The following is a 22,837-nucleotide window of genomic DNA, read 5'->3' as shown; positions in this document are numbered from 1 at the left end:
CCAGCTACCACCACCAGCTGCTCTGACAGGGATCACAATAGAGGGTCCCAGACAGAGCTAGAGAAAAATGTAGAACAAAATTATAACTCACAAAAAAGACCAGACTCACTGTCCTGACAAAATGTGGCCCCTGGACACCTCTTACCTCAGTAAGGAAGTCACTCTAGAGGTTCATCCTTCAGCCAAAGATTAGAGAGGCCCATTAAACAAAACAAGACTAAAAGGGCTCACCAGCCCAGGGGCAAGGGGTAGAAGACAGGAGGGGACAGGAAACCTGGTACTAGGGAACCCTAAGTCGAGAAGGGAGGCTGTTAACATGTCATGGGGTTGGTAATCAATGTCATAAAACAATATGTGTACTAACTGTTTAATGAGAAGCTAGTTTGTTCTGTAAACCTTCATCTAAAGTACAATTGAAAAAATAATAATACAAAGTGTACACACCTACTTATCTTTCCAAAAACACATTAAAAAACTAAATATCTACTTTTAAAAGACAACTTTATTGTGGTAAAATATATATGGAATTTTTCCATTTTAACCACTAGGGGAAAAAAAAAAAAAAAAAAAAACCATGGTGTCGAAGGAAGAAGTCCAAGCTGCACTGAAGGCATTGGTGAAAAACAAGGTTCCAGGACTTGAGAGAATACCAATTGAGATGTTTCGACAAATAGGTGCAATGCTGGAAGCACTCACTTGTCTACGCCAAGAAATTTGAAAGACTGTTACCTGGCCAGCCAACTGGAAAAAAAGAGACCCATATTTATACCCTTTCCAAAGAAAGGTGATCCAACAGAATGCAGAAATGCTTGAACAGTATCATTAATATCACACGTAAGTAAAATTTTGCTGAAGATCATTCAAAAGCAGTTGCAGTAGTGCATCAACAGGGAACCGCCAGAAATTCAAACTGGATTCAGAAGAGGACGTGGAACCAGGGTTATCATTGCTAATATCAGGTGGATCTTGGCTGAATGCAAAGAATACCAGAACGATGTTTACCTGTGTTTTATTGACTATACAAAGACATTTGGCTGTGTGGATTATAACAAATTATGGATAACATTGTGAAGAATGGCAATTCCAGAACATTTAATTTTGCTCATAAGGAACCTATACATAGACCAAGAGGCAATCGTTTGAATAGAACAAAGGGATACTGCATTACAATCCCCTATGGATGTGGCACTGACTCTGCTGGGGCCTGCCTGTAGATCTTAGCCCTGAGCCCCACCAGGTGTGCTGCTGTCTTAGGTGTCAGCTTAGAGAAACAGTCTCCCGTGTCGCGGACTCTGGTGCCAGAGCCTGATATACCATCCACACTGATGTTGACACTGGCACGGAAAGACAGAAGAAGGGCAGGGAAATTCATGGCAGCTGGGGGCCACTGGATATTTGCATCTATTCTAAGAAGAAGCTCCCCCTGTTCAGAGAGTCTGGGTCCTTGACTCTGGCCCAGCCTCTGCACTTGAGCACACATGTACAAAGCAACCCTCTGGAAGTTACTGAGATCTTCCAGAGCAGCCCAACTGGAACCACCTCCAGTCTTGGGACCATCTGGCCCATGGAAGAGATGAATGGAGGTGACATGGACTCAGGCTCCTTGTTGATGGAGAAGAGGGCCATTGTCCTGGTTGGCTTCTTGTTCTTTTTGTGTCTGGTGGCAGTGATGGGCAATGGCTTCATCACTGTGGCCTTGGGCATTGAGTGGCTGCTGAGGAAGAAGGTGTAACCCTGCGATAAATTGCTGGTCAGTCTGGGGACCTCACTCTTTTGCCTGCAGTGTGTGGTGATAGAGAGGAGCATTTATCTCTTCCTCTACCCCAGAGCCTTCCCCTACAACCCCGTGATGCAGCTCTTCACCTTCCAGTGGGACTTCTTTAACATCATCACTCTGTGGCTCTCCACCTGGCTTAGCGTCTTCTACTGTGTGAAGATCGCCACATTCACTCACCCAGCCTTCCTCTGGCTCAAGCAGAAGGTGTCCAGGTGGATGCTGCTCAGCTCCCTGGGGATCTCCAACCTGAGTGCCATCCTGTTCTTCTTTGGCAACCAGTGGTTGTATCAGATCCACTTAATGAGAGACCTGCACGCTGGGAACAACACCGGGAATGGCATGAGGAACTCCTATGAGAAGTTCTACTTCTTCCTGCTGAAGGTGGTTACCTGGACTGTGCCTGGGGTTGTCTTTCTTGTAGGCATGTTTCTGCTCATCATGTCTCTAGGCAAGCATGCCAAGAAGACCCTCCTGACCATCTCAGGGTTCTGGGATGCCAGCACCCAGGCCCACTTCAAGGCTCTACTGGTCCTCATCTCATGTTCCATCCTCTTCATCTCCTATTCCCTGTCACTGGTGCTCAACTGTGCAGGTGTCTTTCCATTTCAGGAACTCCAATACTGCATGTGGCAGGTGGTGATCTATGTATGAACAGCTGTGCACCCCATTATTCTGCTCTTGAGTAACCCCAGGCTCGGAGCCTACTGCTGAGGAGGTGCTGCCCAATGTCTGGCGTGTCGTAAGCAACAAGCCTCAGAGTGACACTGACATAGAGGCAGAGCATGATGGGTATCATGGATTGAATTGTGTCCCCACCAAATATCTGTCCACTTGGCTAGGTCATGATTAGCTTGTATGATGTCCACCATTTTGTGCGATTTTCCTATATGTTGTAAGTCCTATCACTATGATGTAATAAGATAGATTAGCAGCAGTTCCATTGATGAGGCCTACAAGATTAGATAGTGTCTTAAGCCAGTCTTTTTTGAGATATAAAAGAGAGAAGTGAGCAGAGAGACAGGGGGACCTCATACCATCAAGAAAGTAGTGCTGGGAGCAGAGTGCGTCCTTTGGACCTGAGGTTCCCGTGCTGAGATGCTCCCAGACCAAGGGAAGACTGATGACAAGGATCTTCTTCTAGAGCTGACACAGAGAGAAAGTCTTCCCCTGGAGCTGGTGCCCTGAATTTGGACTTCTAGCCTACTGGACTGTGGGAGAATAAACTTTTCTTTGTTAAAGCCATCCACCTATGGTTTTCCTGTTATAGTAGCACTAGATGAGTAAGAAAACAAGACATTTCTTCTCTCTCTGCACTTTCCCTCTCTGCCACATAGAATGATTAGAAGAACAAGTTCAGTGATTTCCAGGTGAGATCCATGGTCCTGCAGTGTGGGCTTGTATCACTGATAGACACTCAACAAGATTGAAGTTGATACGGGACCTGGTGTGGCCAGAGAATCAGGGAACGCCTTCTTTTCCTGTGGCTGACCTCTCAGTGTTTAAATCGTGCACTTGGGAAGGGGGCGGGAGGACTCTGATGCATCACGCAATGTTCAAGTCAGACTGGAGAAGGATTCTGGAACCTCAATTTTCCTCTGGCTTCATCTTGCGACCACCTTTCCCTTGTTCTACTTAGCTATCTTCTGGCCTTGCCAGCCCTTCCCTTCTATGAGAGTGCCTGGTGCTGGAGCTCCTGGTCTGACCTTTTTGCATAGAACATGGTGCAATACGTGCATGTGTGGGGCCGTGTGTGTTGCCTGAGACAGAGGCCCTCTGAGTGCTGGGGTTGATGGTTTGTACATTGTTCTGTATAAGGGCCTGGTCCATTTGTCTGTTCTGGACTAAGGTCCATGTGTGCAGCTGTCCCTTCCTCTTTCATGTTGACATTGGGACCTACTGCTGTTTATGGTTTGGTGAAGGGTATTTGGGCTGCTTTTCTGCCTTCCCTAGAGCTTCTCAAACCTCCCCTGGGCTCAGGTTTACACTGAGATCCTTGTCTTCCCTGACTCATGTTAAAACCCCTCAACCATATTTCCTGGTTTTCACACCTGGCCCTCCACACTAGAAGACCAGTGCTAGTTGCCATTGAATGGATTCTTACTGTTTTGGGGGATCCTAGCTTAGCTTAGACTGTCCCCAGCTCTCATCTGGACTGCTTAAATTTCTCTTCACCGTCTGCTCCATCACTCTGCCTGGCACCTAAACTACAGTTTCCAGGTGAATCTCCTGAAGGTATGATTCTGATCATGTCCACCACACTCCTAATACCCTCTCTGTGCCTGTCACATGAAGCTCTTAAAGGTTAATTCCAATGGCATCTTTTCAGTGCAGCTGTGCTAGACGCCCCCTAAGCCATGACCCTTCCTACCTTTGAGGCTGTATTCATGGGGTGTCCCCCACTGTGACAGAAATTCTGCCTTGTGGTGTTATTTGCACACTTGTCTTATTCCCCCTAGTAGATTTTAAATGTGTTGAAAGCATGGCTGCCCTGTACTTCCACATGTCCTCTGAAACCCACAGACATGGGTGCTGCCTTGCACAGACTTGTCCCCTTGTTCCGGGGATCTGGCTGTCACCTGTGGGGCTTTGCCCATGTATTTTCCTCTGGGCTGCTCATGACATTTTTTTGTTTGTTTGTTTTTTAACTTTGTTTGGGAATAAATATAGATTCACAGAAAGTTGCAAGGCTAGTACAGAGAGGTACCTTTTGTCCTTTACCCAATTCCCCCCTGTTGGCTACATCTTATAAATGGAAGACGTCTATAAATTAATGCATTTGCTCTCCAAAAAAGCTCAAATGTGTAGATTTAATAGGAGGGCGCTGGTGGTTCAGGGGTAGAATTCTCACCTTCCGTGAGGGATGCCCGAGTTCTATTCAGCCAGTGTACCTCATTCACAGCCACCACCTGTCCCTCAGTGGAGCCTTGTGTGTTGCTGCGATGCTTCAGAGGAACTTCCAGATCAAGAAAGACTAGGAAGAAAGGCCTGGTGATCTACTTCTGAAAACACCCATTACATTTTTATGTTTAGATTGAAGCTGCATTCTCTTCATTGTCTGGTCGGCTGGTTTTTGAAGTCAAGCTTATATTCTGCTCCTCTTGGCTTATGCACAATGTGTTGTTGTTGTTGTTAGGTGCCGTCTCATAGCGACCCTATGCACAACAGAACAAAACACTTCCCGGTTCTGAGCCATCCTTACAATCGTTGTTATGCTTGAGCTCATTGTTGCAGCCACTGTGTCAGTCCACCTCGTTGAGGGCCTTCCTCTTTTCCGCTGACCCTGTACTCTGCCAAGCATGATGTCCTTCTCCAGGGACTGATCCCTCCTGACAACATGTCCAAAGTATGTAAGATGCAGTCTCACCATCCTTGCCTCTAAGGAGCATTCTGGCCGCACTTCTTCCAGGACAGTTTGTTTGTTCTTTTGGCAGTCCATGGTGTATTCAATATTCTTCGCCAACACAATTCAAAGGCATCGATTCTTCTTTGGTCTTCCGCATTCATTGTGCAGCTTTCACATGCATATGATGCGATCGAAAAATCCATGGCTTGGTTCAGGCGCACCTTAGTCTTCAGGGTGACATCTTTGCTCTTCAACACTTTGAAGAGGTCTTTGCAGCAGGTTTACCCAATGCAACATGTCTTTTGATTTCTTGACTGCTGCTTCTATGGCTGTTGATTGTGGATCCAGTAAAATGAAATCCTTGACAACATCAATCTTTTCTCCATTTATCATGATGATGCTCATTGGTCCAGTTGTGAGGATTTTTGTTTTCTTTATGTTGATGTGCAATCCATACTGAAGGCTGTGGTCTTTGATCTTCATTAGTAAGTGGTGCAAGTCCTCTTCACTTTCAGCAAGCAAGGTTGTGTCATCTGCATAACGCAGGCTGTTAATGAGTCTTCCTCCAATCCTGATGCTCCGTTCTTCTTCATATAGTCCAGGTTCTAGGATTATTTGCTCAGCATACAGATTGAATAGGTATGGAGAAAGAATACAACCCTGAGGCACACCTTTCCTGACTTTAAACCAATCAGTATCCCCTTGTTCTGTCCGAACAACTGCCTCTTGATCTTGTAAAGGTCCCTCATGAGCACAATGAAGTGTTCTGGAATTCCCATTCTTCACGATGTTATCCATAATTTGTTATGATCCACACAGTCAAATGCCTTTGCATAGTCAATAAAACACAGGTAAGCATCCTTCTGGCATTCTCTGCTTTCAGCCAGGATCCACCTGACATCAGCAATGATATCCCTGGTTCCATGTCGTCTTCTGAAAGCAGCCTGAATTTCTGGCAGTTCCCTGTCGATATACTGCTGCAGCTGTTTTTGAATGATCTTCAGCAAAATTTTGCTTGTGTGTGATATTAATGATATTGTTCTATAATTTCCACATTCGATTGGATCACCTTTCTTGGAAATAGGCATAAATATGGATCTCTTCCAGTCAGTTGGCCAGGAAGCTTCCTTCCGTATTTCTTGGCATAGACGAGTGAGCACCTCCAGCGCTGCATCTATTTGTTGAAACATCTCAATTGATATTCCATCAATTTCTGGAGTCTTGCTTTTCACCAATGCCTTCAGAGCAGCTTGGACTTCTTCCTTCAGTACCGTCGGTTCCTGATCAAATGCCACCTCTTGAAATGGTTGAACATTGACTAACTGTTTTTGATACAATAACTCTGTGTATTCCTTCCATCTTCTTTTGATGCTTCCTGTGTCGTTTAATATCTTCCCCATAGAATCCTTCACTATTGCAACTCGAGGCTTGAATTTTTTTTTCAGTTCTTTCAGCTTGAGAAATGCCGAGCATGCTCTCCCCTTTTGGTTTTCCATCTCCAGCTCTTTGCACGTGTCATTATAATACTCTACTTTGTCTTCTCGAGAGACCCTTTGAAATCTTCTGTTCAGTTCTTTTACTTCATCAATTCTTCCTTTTGCTTTAACTGCCCAATGTTCAAGAGGAAGTTTCAGAGTCTCCTCTGACATCCATCTTGGTCTTTTCTTTCTTTCCTGTCTTTTCAATGACCTCTTGCTTTCTTCATGGATGATGTCCTTGATATCATTCCACAACTCGCCTGGGCTGTGGTCACTAGTGTTCAATGCATCAAATCTATTCTTGAGATGGTCTCTAAATTCAGGTGGGATATACTCAAGGTCATATTTTGGCTCTTGTGGACTTGCTCTGATTTTCTTCAGTTTCAGCTTGAACTTGCATATGAGCAATTGATGGTCCGTTCCACAGTTGGCCCCCCGCCTTGTTCTAACTGATGATATTGAGCTTTTCCATCCTCTCTTTCCACAGATGTAGTCAGTTTGATTCCTGTGTGTTCCATCTGGTGAGGTCCGTTTGTATAGTCGCCATTTATGTTGGTGAGAGAAGGTATTTGCAATGAAGAAGTCATTGGTCTTGCAAAATTCTATCATTTGGTCTCTGGCATTGTTTTTATCACCAAGACCATATTTTCCAACTCCTGATCCTTCTTTGTTTCCAACTTTTGCATTCCAATTGCCAGTAATTATCAATGCATCTTGACTGCATGTTCAATCAATGTTGATCGAACATGCACAACGTAGAAATAATAAATGAGTGAGTGAGAAAAATTTGCCTGATTTTGTGATCCTTTGTCTTCTTTCTTGCACATTTCCATGTTGCTAAGCAACTGTGAACTGCAGGCTTTTAGCCCCTTCGTCGGGAGTCTGAGTGAAATGCCATTTCTTCTCTTTGTGACTTTTGTGACTGACCCGGGCTACCTTTACAAAGTGTCCTATATAAGCTACTCTTTGTTCCCTCTACTCTTCACATCGTCAGTCTGGGGAACAGAACATCCACCAGAATCTGAATGTTCTTCCCACAGGGCCGGGCTCCATCAGAGCTTGGACATACAGGGAAGATAAGAGAAGCAGGGCTTAGTGTATTTTAAAAGCACCTGGTAACATTATTATTATCATTCATTTTTGTCCTAGTCTAATTTCATTATGTATGATGATGATGGCATTACTGATCATTCATTGAATACCTATTTTGAGTGAGTCGTGAAATGAAGGAATATATTTACTTAAATCCTTTATATATTTAATTCTTAAAATGATACTGCAAAGTGGAAATGGAGGCTTACAGGAATTTTTACTGAGGTCTCACGGCCAGTGAGTGATCGAAGTGGGATCCTTTAGCGATACAGTATTTAGACAGCATGGTGGTTGTTGTTTCTAGTTGCTGTCCAGTTGATTTCAACTCATGGCAACCCCATGTGTACAGAGTAGAACTCCTCTGTAGGATTTTCAAGGCTGTGATCTTTCAGAAATAGATTGCCAGACCTGTCTTCCAAGGCCCCTCTGGGTGGGCTCAAACCTCCAACCTTTCATTTAGTAGTAGGATGCCTAACCATTTGCACCACCCAGGGACTCCAGCAGCGTGGTACTGATGTAGGATCAGACAAGTAGGTCAACAGAGAGCCCAGATAACACTTATATGGAAAATTATAAGTAAAGCATTTTAAATCAGAGGGGAAAGATGGGTCCTCTTAGTTGCACTGCAACACATTTGTACTCTAATTTGAAAACAAAAATAAAATTAGATTCAACTTTCTATTATAAATTGCAGATCGATGATCTTTAATTGAAAACCACATTCAATTGATTTTTTTTTTGAAAGCCCTGTCTGTTTTCTTTTTCAAATTTCAATTTACACTGTATTTATTCCATATACTGCCTTTAACTTTGGCAGAAGTGTTGACTATGCCCTCCCCACTTCTTGTGGATGTCACTTGAGAGTGTGAACACGCCCTTCTGCTCTCACACCCCTGAGAAGATCTGTTTCCATAGACCTTAAGTCAGGCTCAAAATATCACGTCATTATGAAAGTAACTGGTAAATTTGCCTTCACAAAAATTAAAAAGTTTTTTATGACAAGACACTATGAATGTAGGGACCGCTGAAGTCCTTTTTAATTTTAAAAGACAAGTTGCAGATTGGCAAAAAATATTTACATACATTTTTAAAAGAGCCAAGCCAAACTTTTAACCACTGTGCCACCAGGGCTTTCTGATATAGAAAGAGTTCCTGCAAATCAGTAATAAAAATGTAAGTAAATTGATATAAGCATGGTTAGATAATGACAATGGGTAATTCACACAGGAGGAAAGACAGACTGCCAAGTACACTGTGGTATGAATATCTATATATCTCACTGCTGATGTGAATTAGAACGACAGTAAGTCTGCTTCCACAAACACAGCTGCCTAAGCCAATGGTTTCCCCCTTCTTTTTCCTGGGAGTCACATAAAAGCAACAAGAAGAGAGAAAAGGACTCCAAAAGCTTCATTTCAGTGACACTAAGAGACAGGTCCCTGGCTGACACAAATGGTTTGCACTCTGTTGCTAACTTAAAGGTTGGTGGCTCGAACTCACCCAGCAGAGTCATGGAAGAAAGGCCTGGCAATCTGCTTCTGTGAAGATTGTAGCCTAGAAGCCCCCATGGAGCAGTTCTACTCTGTAACATGCACGGTCGCTATGAATCTGACTCAGCTCCATGGCAAAGGGTCTGGTTTTTTGATTTTGGAAAGAGACAGAGGAATCCACACATCTCGTATTATGCGAAAGCACCAGCAAACGCAGGTAAGACCAGGAAGAGCCAAGACATAAAGTGACCAGATGCAGTGTAGGGAGAAGTGAGAGAGCTGGGGGAGAGGGGGCCAGACCCAAGAAAAAAAAACAGCCAAAATACACTCTTTTCATAAAAGAAACCCACCCTGAAATGCACAAGCCCCTTGGTATGCATGAATTAATTATCTATTGGTATGTAACAAATTACCCCAAAACTTAGTTCCTTTAAATAACTATCAGCTTAGGGTTTCTGCGGGTCAGGGATCCAGGCATGTCTTCTTAGCTGGGCCTTCTGGTTCTGGGTTTCTTACAGGCTTCCCTCATCTCATGGCTGGACTGGGAAGGATCCACTTCCTAGCTGACTCACGTGAATGTTGACCAGTTTCAGTTCCTCATGGGTCATTGGTCTGAGGCCTCAGTTCCTCTCGAGATATTGACTGGAGCCCTCTTTCTGTTCCTTGCCACATGACCCTCTCCTTAGCACATCTCAGTTCATCAGAGAGAAGGAGCGAGGGGGCAACAGAGAGTGAAAGGGAGCAAGCAAGGGCTGGTAGGGGAGGGAGGGAGAGGGAGAGGGAGAGAACACGCACTAGCCAGGCAGAAGTTGTGGGCTTTTGTAACCGAATCAACGATTTTTTTCCTTCAGTTCTCAGAGATGGTAACTAATAGATATGATCTAAAGAAATGCAGGACTGAGATAATTACATAAAGTTGTAATTATAAAGTGAAGCACTAGAACAAAAAATATAAACTTTCGAACAATTAATACAACCACACACAAAAATGAAGAAACAGACAACAAAACAAAATTCTAAAAAAAAAAAAACCAAACATAAAATAAAGCCCCAGAACTAAGATCAAACATACTTGATATACAATTAAATGAAAATGCTTTACCTCTAAAAAAGAATGATCTTCAAATTGACTCAAAAGCCAAAGCACAACTCTATGACATTTAAAGAGCCATATATTAAGCAAAGTGTTAAAGAAGGACTGAAAATAAAAGAACGAAGAACAATATACCAGGCATAAGCAAATAAAATACATTCATGCCTAAAGTTATAAATGAGATAACAGGGTAAGTTTTTAGTTAAGAGACATAATGCGAAATTAAAACATAATTACTATGAATTTCTATATACCAAATAGCATAGCAGCAATATTTACCAGAAGAAATTATAGGAAATACAAGAACTGTAGGCAAAAATACTAAAAGTAAAAAAGCCTTTATTTTTGTCAAGCAGACAAAAAATAAATATAGCAAAATAAGTTAGCAGTTATTGATGTATATTAAACTCTGTACACACCCAGAAGCCCCATATTCTTTGAAAATACCATGGGGGTGGTCATGAAAACAAACTTAATGAAAATTGCATAAAACAGAAAATGACAACACAATCTCATGCATACAAAATCCTAAAAAAAAACAGAGAACAAAGTGCAGCAGTGTATTAAAAAATATACCATTACCAAGGGGAGTTTAATCTATAAATTTAAGGAGGATTCAAAATTAGGAAACCCATTAATATAATCCATCATATTAATGAATCTAAGAGAAAATCCATGAAATCATCTCCAAAGTTCAAAAGACTATTGAGAAAATTTATTACTAATTCTTGATAAAATACTCAATAACATAGATAAATCCTCAATAACATGAGAAACATATCCATCTCAACTCCAAATCTGAATGATATTTAGTGAATCTAGAGACACTCTTCCACCACTCTCCTGTCAATTTGCCACACTGTGATGCTGGAAGCTAGGCTACCAGTACTTCCAATGCCAGTAGGGTCACCCATTCAGCAGAGCTTCCAGGCTAAGACAGACAAGAAAGAAGGATCTGTGGTCTACTTCTGAAAATCTACTTCTGAAAATCTTCTGAATATCAGTGGAATATTGTCTGATATAGTGCCAGAAAATGAACCTCTTAGGTTGGAAAACACTAAAAATAAGACTGGGGAAGAGTTGCTTCCTCAAAGTAGAGCCGACTTTAATGATGTGTGTGAAGTCAAGTTTTCTGGACCTTCGTTTGCTGATGTGGCACAACTCAAAATGAGAAGAAACAGCAGCAACATCCATTAATAAGTGGAACACAGGATGTAAGAAGTACAAATCTAGGAAAACTGGAAGTTGGCGAAAATGAAATGAAACTCATAAACATTGATATCCTGGGCATTAGTGAACTGAAATGAACTTGTGTTGGCCATTTGGAATCGGAAAGCATATGTTCTATTATGCCAGGATGGAAACTCTGGTGGTGTAGTGGTTAAGTGCTATGGCTGCTAACCAAATGTTGGCAGTTCAAATCCACCAGGTGCTCCTTGGAAACTCTATGGGGCAGTTCTACTCTGTCCTGTAGGGTCGCTATGAGTCGGAATCGACTCGATGGCCCTGGGTTTGGTTTTTGGATTTGGTATCATGCCAGGAATGACAGATTGAAGAGGAATGACGTCACATTCCTTGTCAAAAAGAACAGTTCAAGATCTGTCTCAAAGTACAAGTCCGTCAGTAATAAGATAATATCCATGTATATCTACAAGGAAGACCAGTTAATAGACTATTATTCAAATTTACACACCAACCACTAATGACAAAGAAAAAGAAACTGAAGATTTTTACCATCTCCTGTAGTCTGAAATTGGTCAAACATGTGATCAAGATGCTTTGATAATTACTGGTGATTGGAATGCAAAAGTTAGAAAAAAAGAAGGAAGATCTCTAGTTGGAAAATATGGCTTTGGTGACAGAAACAATGCCAAAGACTGCATGATAGAATTTCATAAGACCAGTGAATTCTTCATTACAAATAAATTTTTTCAACAACATAAATGGCAACTATACATGTGGACCGCACAAGATAGAATACACAGGAATCAAATTGAATACATCTGTGGAAAGAGACAAGGAAAATCTCAATATCATCAGTCAGAACAAGGCCAGGGGCTGATTGCAGAACAGACCATCAATTGCTCATATGTAAGTTGAGGTTGAAGATGAAGAAAAATAGAATATGTCCGCAAGAGCCAAAATATGAACTTGAGTATATCCCACCTGAATCAAAGAGCATCTGTAGAATAGATTTGATGTATTGAACACTAATGACCAAAGACCAGATAAATTGTGGAATGACATGAAGGACATCATACATGAAGAAAGCAAAAGATCACTAAAAAGACAGGAAAGAAAAAAAAAAAAAAGACCAAAATGGATATCAGAAGAGACTCTGAAATTTGCTCTTGAATGTTGAGTAGTTAAAAGTGAACAGAAGAAATGATGAAGTAAAAGAGCTGAACAAAAGATTTCAAAGGGCGGCTCAAAAAGAAAAAGCAGAGTATTATAATGAAATGTGCAAAGACTTGGAGTTAGAAAAGCAAAAGGGAAGATCACTCTCAGAATTTCTCAAGCTGAAAGAAGTGAAGAAAAAATTCAAGTCTCGAATTGCAATATTGGAGGATTCTATGGGGAAAATAATAAACGACACAGGAAGCATCAAAAGAAGATGGAAGGAATACACAGAGTCACTATACCAAAAAGAATTGGTCAACGCTCAACCACTTTAGGAGGTAGCACGTGATCAAGAATTGATGGTATTGAAGGAAGAAGTTCAAGCTGCACTGAAAGCACTGCAGAAAAACAAGGCTCCAGGAATTGATGGAATACCAATTGATATGTTTCAACAAAAGGATGCAGCAATGGAGGTGCTCATTTGTCTATGTCAAGAAATTTGGAAGACAGCTACCTGGCCAATCGACTGGAAGAGATACATATTTGTAACTATTCCAAAGAAATGTGATCCAACAGAATGTGGAAATGACTGGACAGTATCATTAATATAACACTCAAGTAAAATATTGCTGAAGATCATTCAAAAGTGGTTGTACCAGTACGTCGACAGGAAACTGCCAGAAATTCAAGCTGGATTCAGAAGAGGACATGGAACCAGGGATATCATTGCTGATGTAAGATGGATCTTGGCTGAAAGCAGAGAATACCAGAAATATGTTAATTTGTGTTTTATTGACTATGGAGAGGCATTTGACTGTGTGGATCATAACAAATTATGGACAACATCACAAAGAATGGGAATTATAGAACACTTAACTGTGTTCATGAGGAACCTGTACATAGATCAAGAGGCAGTTGTTTGAACGGATATAAGAGGACACTTCATGGTTTAAAGTCAAGAAAGGTATGCATCAAGTTATATCCTTTCACCCTACTTATTCAATCTCTATGCTGAGCAAATAATCTGAGAATCTGGACTATATGAAGAAGAACAGGGCATCAGAATTGTAGAAAGACTCGTTAATAACCCAAGTAATGCAGAAGACACAACTTTGTTGCTGAAATTGAAGAGAACTTGATGAAGTTCAAAGACTACAGCCTTCAGTATGGATTGCACATCAACAAAAAGAAAACAAAAATCCTCACAACTGGACTAATAAGCAACATCATGATAAATGGAGAAAATATTGAAGTAGTCAAGTACTTCATTTTACTTGGATCCACAATCAACACCCACGGAAGCAGCAGTCAAGAAATCAAACAACCTATTGCATTGGGCAAATCTGCTGCAAAAGACCTCTTTAAAAGTATTAAAATGAAAGACGTCACTTTAAGGACTAAGGCCTTGCCTGCTCCAAGCCATGGTGTTTTCAATCACCTCATATGCATGTGAAAGCTGGAAAACAAATAAGGAAGACTGAAGAAGAATTGTCACCTTCGAATTATGGTTTGTCAGAGAATATTGATTATATCATGTGCTTCCAGAAGGATGCACAGATTTGTCTTGGAAGAAATACAGCCTGAATGCTCTTTAAAAGGGAAGATGGTGAGACTTTGTTTCACATACTTTGGACATGTTATCAGGAGGGACCAGTTCCTGGAGAAGGATATCATGCTTGTTAAAGCAGAGGGTCATCGAATATGAGGAAGCCCCTCAACAAGATGGATTGGCATGGTGGTAGCAACAATGGGCTCAAGCATAACAAGGATTGTGTGTATGGTGCAGGACTGGGTAATGTTTTATCCTGTTGTACATATGGTTGCTATGAGCCAGAACCTACTTGATGGCACCTAACAACAGCAGAGACATTCTTACAAAACACAATAAAAAAGAATGAACATTATCATCATTACTTACATTTTACTGATGATACTATTTGTCTTAGTTCTTAGTGCTGCTATAGCAGAGATACCACAAGTGGGTGGCTTTAGTCAACAGAAATTAATTTTCCCACAGTTTAGGAGGGTAGAAGTTCAAATTCAGGGCACTGGCTCCAGAGGAAGGCTCTCTGTTTGCAATGGGGAAAATTCTTATCTACTTGAGCTTCTATTCCTCAGTTCTTTGGAGATAACGACGTGGCGTCGATCTTTCGCCACTTGTACATCCTTTCTCTGTGCTTAATCTGCTCTTTTTATTTCTCAAAATTGATTTGCTTAAAACACACTCTAGACTGTATGGCCTCAATAACATAACAAAGAAAACCTTATTCCCAAATGGGTTTACATCCACAAGTATAGGGGTTACGATTTACAGCACATATTTTTGGAGGACAGAATTCAATCCATAACATGAGCCAATGTGATTAAGTAACATAAAGAAATTAGAGTTATAGACTGGAAATAGGAGGTCAATATATATGCTTGTACACTTTGAAAATCCAAACAATCAGCATGAAAACTACTACAGAACAATAAGAATTTAGTAAGGTAGTGGGGTATAAAGTAAATATAAAAAACCCCAGTGCCGTCGAGTCGATTCCGACTCATAGCGACCCTATAGGACAGAGTAGAACTGCCCCATAGAGTTTCCAAGGAGCACCTGGCGGATTCAAACTGCCGACCCTTTGGTTGGCAGCAGTAGCACTTAACCACTACGCCACCAGGGTTTCCAAAGTAAATATACATAAATCAATATTGTCTGCATATAGAAATAACTACCACTTAGAAGATAGAACGTAAAGATCCTATTTGCAATAACAACAGGAAGATCAAATACCTACGTATAAAATTTTATGAGAAATGTGTGAGACTTATATGAAGGAGCCTTTAAAATACTCAGGAGACATGAAGGAAGCCATAAGCTAATGGGACATCCTGCCCTGTTCTTGGATAAGAAGACTTAACATCATAAAGATGTCAATTATGCCTAAGCTAATTTAGCAAATAATGTAAGATCTATAAAAATACCAATGTATTTTTTTTCAAACCTATAAAAATAAGGCTAACATATTCTAAGGTTACTAAATTGAAACAAGCCAAAAAAGAAAACGATGCAGGTAGACAAGTTATATCATATCTTTAAAAATACTATGAACCTCAATAATTAAAAAGTGTGAATGAATACACAGAAGAATAGAAAAGAAAGTCCAGAAAATGAAAGCAAATACATAAGGGAATTTAGTAGAAATAAAAATAATATTTCAAATCAGAGAAACAAGAATTATTCAATAACTGGTATGGAGATAACCGTAATAATAATAATAAAAAAACCATAATAGCCATGTGAAAAAAAGAGGTGATTCCATACTTATATATACCAGGATAAAGCCCAATGACTCAAAGATTTTAATGTTAAGAAATGAAACAAAAAAAATTACTAGAAAGAAAAATCGGAAGGATGAAGTTTCTTTTAAAACCTTGGGGTATGGGAAGACTTTTAAAGTCATAAAAGAAAAGATTGATCAGTTAAAATAAAAAATTCTGCATGGCAAACATTTCATAAGAAAATCACAATAAAGAGTTAACAAGCTGGAAAAATGCCTGCAACCCACACTATAACAAAAGTTTAATCTCAAATATATAAAGAGTACTTATAAATCAATAGGAAAAAGGTCAGCGACCCTCCCCCGCCCCCTCCCCCCCCAAAAGGCAAGCGATCTAATTAGGTAATTCATGGAAAAGGGAACACAAAATAGATAGATAGATAATAATAAAAGGTGAAAACAGGGTAAACCCTCAATAAGATGTATTGTCACAATAGCCACAACGATGAACTCAAACATATCAAAGATCGTGAATTCGCCGTAGGACCAGGCAACACTTTGTTCTGTTTTACATAAGGTTGGCATGAGCTGGAGCTGACCAATGGCAACTAACAACAGCAACACACATGACACCCAGCCTTCCCATTTTCTACAGTTGTGATTGTTGTCGTTAGATGCCGTTGAGCCTGTCCCAACTCATAGCGACCCTATGAACAACAGAACGAAACACTGCCCAGTCCTGCACCACCCTCACAGTCGTTGTCACGCTTCAGCCTATCTTTGCAGCTACTGCCTCAATCCATCTCATTGAGGGTCTTCCTCTTTTTCGCTGACCTTGTACTTTACCACGCATTATGTCCTTGTCTGGAGACTGATCCCTCCTGATGACATGCCCAAAGTATGTGAGATGTCGTCTCGCCATCCTTGCTTCTCAGGGGCATTCTTGTACTTCTTCCAATACAGATTTGTTGGTTCTTTTAGCAGTCCACACTATGTTAAATATTCTTCGACAACGCCACAACCCAAAGGCATCAATTCTTCTTTGGTCTTCCTTTTTCATCATCCAGGTTTCACATGCCTATGAGCTGTGATTAGAGAGAAGTAATCACTGCCATGATTCTTTTGCTTTTTAACAAGAATTTATTAAACACCTGACAGGTAGCTCTAGGTACATATGCCACTGCTAGATGTGGTGAGGATACAAAAGTAGGGTCTGAACTTCTGCGTTCAAGAAATGTACCATGTTACATACATAAACCAGGTAGCGGGTACAGAGAAGTCAAGAGGTAAAGTGACCATTAGTCCAGCACCTCTTGTTGTTGGGTACTATCAAGTTGATCCCGACTCATGGTGACCCCATGTGACAGAGTAGAGCTGCCCCATAAGGTTCTGTAGTTACCACAATGGTTAAGCACTTGACTGCTAACTGAAAAGTCGGTGGTTCAAAACCACCAGAGGCTCTGTGAGAGAAAGGTGCGGCTGTCTGCTTCTGCAGAGATTTACAGCCTTGGAAGCCCTGTGGCCTTGCTATGAGTTGGCGTTGACAGCAGTGACTTTTGGGTGTAAATGTTACAGTCCAGGAAACCCTATGGGGCAGTTCTACTCTGTCCTATTGGGTTTCTGTAATCAAAATCGACTTGACAGCACACAGCAATAACAATAACGACAATTTTTACGGGAGCAGATTTCCAGGCCTTTTCTCCCGAGGAGCCCCATGGGTGGATTCGAACTGCTGATCTTTCGGTTAGCAGCCAAGCACTTCATCATGTGCCGCTAGGGCTAAGAGTTCACATTTGGCCCTGGTACTGAGAAAATTCTAAAATATGATAGTTCTTGTCTAGCATATCTATTGACAATGTTTTTCTCCAAAGGTTGTATGTCTCGTATGCTTGATATTTTTGATATTAGTTTTTGATATTTCTCAATGTCACCAATGCCCTCTTCTCCTGAACGCCTAGAGATTTACATTCTGTATTTGTGCCACTGCTGTGTGATTCAGTCAGGTGGAGGGGGTACTCTTGAGATAAAAAAAGTCCAAGAATAAGCCCTTGGTTGGGAGGACTGTGGTGATGGGAGACGGAACCTTTAGAATGAGGTCAGAATTGTGAGGCGGGAAGGGGCAGGCTGTGGTCCTGGTGCAGCTGAGCGGCTGGCCTCTGCCATAGACTTGTAACGAATCCCAGCTCTCATGGTTTGGACGATTGGCCTGCTGGCAGATAAAATCTTCTGAAAGCGGACTTTAGCAGTGGGTGGCTGAGTGCATTCTGTGCTTTAGTGAGCTGAGCTGACCGACACATCTTTTAACTATAAATAAACCTTGTCCTCCACTATTGCAGTGGAAACTCAAGCCTGGTGGTAGGGCACCATTGGGAGGTGGACATCTTTTTTTGAGGACTTTTTTTTTTTTTTCCAGTAAATGAAACCACTTTGCTTTGGAGGAAGTTGAATAAACTAAGATACAATATTTATGTAATTGAAGGGTCAGTGCTGTGAACCTACTAGCCGCTTTTAGGGAGAAAGATGTGGCAGTCTGCTTCTGTAAAAATTAAACTTTGGAAACCCTATGGGGAAGTTCTACTCTGTCCTTTACGGTTGCTAAGAGTCAGAATTGACTAGATGGCAACGGATATTCATTCTTTATTTTGCTCAATGTGATGATTATTTTAAATGTATTAGGGTATTTTACCTCATATCAGAACTGCAGCTCCTGAGTGGCACAAACCGTTAAGTGCTGGGCTATTATCTGAAAGGCTGGCAGTTCAAACTCACCCAGAAGTGCCTTGGAAGAGAGCCCTGGAAATCTGCTTCCAAAAGATCGAAGCCTAGAAAGCCCTATGGACCACAGTTCTACTGTGCACACATGGGGCCACGATGAATCTGAATTGATTCCACAGCACTTCTTTTTTTTTTGATCATAGCTGAGACCCTGGGTGGTGCAATTCGTTAATGTGCCCAGCTGCTAACCCAAAGGTTGAAGGTTTGAGTCCTCCCAGAGGCTATTTGGAAGGAAGAAAAGCCTAGTGATCTACTTCTGAAAATTCAGCCACCGAAAACCCTTTGCAGCACAATTCCTCCTCGGCACACTATATCAGAAATTAGTGTCATAGTTTTGAAGGACAATATGGATATCTGCCTTCAGGGAACACTATAGTTTTCATAAGCAAAAGAAAGGGAAAAACAAACAAGCAAACGAAACAGTTGCCTTTGACAATCATGGCGACCCCATGAGTGTCAGAGTAGAACCGTGTTCCGTAGGGTTTTTAATGACTGACTTTTGGGAAGTAGATCAACACGCCTGTCTTTTAAGGTGTCAGTTTGCCTTGAACCTTCAACCTTTTGGTTAACAGCCAAGCGCGTTAGCCATTTGCACCATCCAGGGCCTCTAAGATAAGGGAAGAGGACTTCCTTTTTTGATACTGGTGGCTTCCTGGCCTACTGACAAGCCCCCTTGGCAGCACTGTGATATGGGTCACATTCAATCCAGGAGATCAGTCCCTGGAGAAGGACATCATGCTTAGTAAGGTAGAGGGTCACAGAAGGAAAGGAAGACCCTCAACAAGTTGGATTGACACAGTGGCTGCAACAATGGGCTCAAGCATAACAATGATTGTGAGCATGGTGCAGGGCTGGGCAGTGTTTTGTTCTGTGGTACATGGGGTCGCTATGAGTCAGCACCAACTTGTCAGCATCTAACAACAACAGCAATCCAGGGGAGATGAGCTGCAAGAAGACTATTGTCCTTATAGCTGAAAGTGTCAAATGGAGAAGAGAAATAGCTGGACCAAAGGTTTAGAACAGGGAAGAATTTAGACCTAAATTTCTCTGAATCGTGATTGAGGGATTCACAAGGAAGCTGGGGAGAAAAGCAATGTTTCTCAAGTTAAAGCTAACGACTTACACTTATGCGAGCCGGGAATATTGCATTCTAATTTACCTGTGCTTGACAAATTTTTGTTACACTTATTATTGTGGTTGAGTTTTTACTAATCTGTTAGTTTTGGAGAAATTCATTACCAACCTTTAATAAGGAGACCAGACTTTCAGGACTGCAACCAGCAAGACCGAAAACATCTTTGCGTGTGTGACATACAGTCCAGATATTCCAATTATGTATGGCTCTGGTGGGGGGGACCATGAAGATGAAAGTGTACAAGTGTTTCTTCTCGGCATTCCTGAGCTGGATGCAAGCTTCCCCGCTGCTGCTATCAGAGCATTTATATATAAAAAAAAAGTCTTGCCAATTTGGACTCCTCCAATAACCGAATGTTGAAAGCGTCTGTATCCAAATATGTCAGTAATGCAATTTGTCATATGGTGACACATAAAGATTATTTAAAAAAGGAAAAACAACCAAGCCCATTCATTCAACCAATATTTCCTGAACGCCTACTGTAAGGAGGAGGGGGGTGAAGTCACATTCCTTCTCCTTTAAAAGAATAACATACTTCTCTGTAAGACCAATAGCAATGTCTGCAACTATGGCAAGTATTTAAGTGATTAAAACCCTTTCGATGTCATTCACATAAATTCTATGCCAGCCACTTTTAATGCCTCTGGACCTCAGAGGTAAGCTGTTATTCCAGTTCTAAGGCCTTTAGTGTTTAGGTGCGTTCCTTTTGAAATGCGTGAAGCTCAGCAGACAGGATTCTGAGCCTCGTTGTGTAGGTTAAGCATTCTACTAGGTGATGCTTCCTGGATGTGTTAGTTTTGTAAATTTTTGCCTTTTTCTCCTTTATTTCTGTGAGATAAGGCTTGCAAGCATAATTACGACTTTCCTGTGTGATAGTTTGGCAGCCCTGATGGGTTTGTTTTGGTTTCTCTGTGTCATATTTGGAAAACCAGAGGCTCCCCCATGTAACCGGATGGAAAGGCTCCAGCAATGAGTTATCTGTCTAGTTCTGGGTGGCAGATTGTATTGCCAAATCATATTTCTCAAAATCCATATTACCAACCAAAACTTTAAACACATTCAATTAGTAAGCACGCATGCCATCAAATACTGAAAACATATGCCATAAAAAAATTAAAAAATATATTTATATAAATCTGGTAACAAAAGGGCTAAGACCTTCTTCTGTGCAAACATTCTCTAAGCAAATCCTTTCCAGGATCAGATGTGGATGGCACGTCTTTGTGAGGAAGAACTGATACGGCACAGCAGACTGCAGTACACAGATGGTGAGGGGTGAAGGAATCGTGAGCTTTATAACTTCTTAACCATTTCTTTTTACCGGAGCAGGGAAAGAGAGGCACTCTGCAGAGTATTTTGGCTACAAAAATGTGAAGTTTTCCAAATATGGGGAACAGCTCTGCGGCTGCTTTGTGGGACAGTTTAGAGCCCTGGAGAACATCTAGGGTCGTTTTCTTCGACTCTGACCTTTGACGCATAGCATTGGTCTCTCCTGGCTTCGTGCTTGTTCTCGATGGAGTCCTCCTCTATGTACGGATTAGCATGGCTTCCATCCTGGCTTCTCCTGCCCAGCCTGCCCTGCAGTCACCAGTCACCAGCTCAGAACAGGGAAAGTGCCAGCATCTCAAAGGAGGTTCCTTCCCTTTGCTTTGATGTAAAATGTGTCGATGGGCTCCATGAATTTAGGGAAACCGTAGGGTCAGAACCTGAGGATTTGGAAATCTATGTGTTCTCCTAACCGATTCCCAAAACACAAGCAGGTATCAGATGCTTCTCTGACAGACACCCGACTCCTGCTCCTACACTGGGAGAGACTTCTGAATTTGGCCTCCATCTTGGAAATCAAAGAGTTTCCAAGGCACAACACTGGTGACAAGAAGAGGTAGACTGAATGCCATGAGCGCTCTTGGGGTCTGAGCTATGGTGTACTGGAGTTAGAACCTGAGTTCAAGTGTCCACCTCTTCTGCTGATTTGTGTGGTGGTCTCAGGAGAGTCAGTCACTCTCCCAGAGTCTCCGCTTTCTTATCTGCAGGATGGGCCAATTGGAGGTGGCCTTCCCAAGGCTGTGATGGTTGTGGTAGAATGGTGGTGGGATGGTGGTGCTAGTCAGGGTGCTGGTGTTTGCAAGGTGGGCGAAGCAGAAGGCTGGAAGGCCTGGTTGGAGAAATTAGTCACATACTCAGTATTGGTCTAGAAGATTGGAAGAGAAGCAGTAGTAACTATGTCTTTGGGAGATTTACATCCAGCTTTGCTTGGTGGAGTCTCCTGGCATCCTGCCCTCAGGCTCCCACTTGGCCCTCCCCACCCTACCTGCCCCATCATCCAATTCTTACCAGTCTGAAATCATTTGGTCTTCAGGGGTGAGGTTAACATCGAAGATAAAGTAGCTGTGTTTCATCTCCTTTAAATATATCACAAATGATTTCTTAGTTTTAAAATATTAACGTTCTTTTCGATAATATGTAATTATTGCGGAAAGCTTGGAAAACACAGAATGTTTTAAAGAAGTTTAAAAATCACTCATTACCCAGAGACGATCACCATTGACACTCATGATTCCACCCAGTTTTTCTCAAATGGCTGTGTTTATATATGTGCGTCCACAAATATACAGAGCCAAGATCTCAAGCATGTAAGCAATTTTTTAAAACAAAATTAGGATAATAAATTATATTCTGTTTTTCTCCCCCATGTGTTATAAATAGTGCCCTTGCCTGCAGTGACAGATACAAGAAGGCCTTTCAGTAAGTATTGAAACAAACTTTGAAATAGAAAAATAAGCAAAAAGTCATACAAATATAAAATAATGAAGAGTAAGAAAATTCTTACCGTTTTGCAGATAACATAGGGATCATTTGTTTTCACAGATGGCAATTTTCTAGGATACCCAGATATTTTGTGGAAAGCAGGGCGTACATAAAATACGAATAAAACCTGACAAAGCTTAGAAGCGTAAATATTTGATTCAATAACTTTGCTCGATAAACAGGAGTTTATTATGCAATAAAACTTGGGAATGTCAGAACTTGTGTAAGGTGGAAACCTGTCAG

General features: G+C 41.4%; 1 protein-coding gene across 1 annotated transcript; it reads left to right on the top strand.

The window, feature by feature from the left end:
* Nucleotides 1-1,573: 1,573 nt before the first annotated feature.
* On the top strand, nucleotides 1,574-2,488 carry TAS2R60 (taste 2 receptor member 60). Its single transcript, XM_049894569.1, is given in 1 exon segment — nucleotides 1,574-2,488. A coding segment is annotated over 1 exon segment (915 nt).
* The last annotated feature ends 20,349 nt before the right edge of the window (nucleotides 2,489-22,837 follow it).

Source organism: Elephas maximus, chromosome 8, assembly GCF_024166365.1.
Source record: "Elephas maximus indicus isolate mEleMax1 chromosome 8, mEleMax1 primary haplotype, whole genome shotgun sequence".
In the NCBI taxonomy this organism is placed as follows: domain Eukaryota; kingdom Metazoa; phylum Chordata; class Mammalia; order Proboscidea; family Elephantidae; genus Elephas; species Elephas maximus.
Note: the sequence above shows the minus strand (reverse complement) of the source record. Positions and strands in the feature narration are given on the sequence as shown.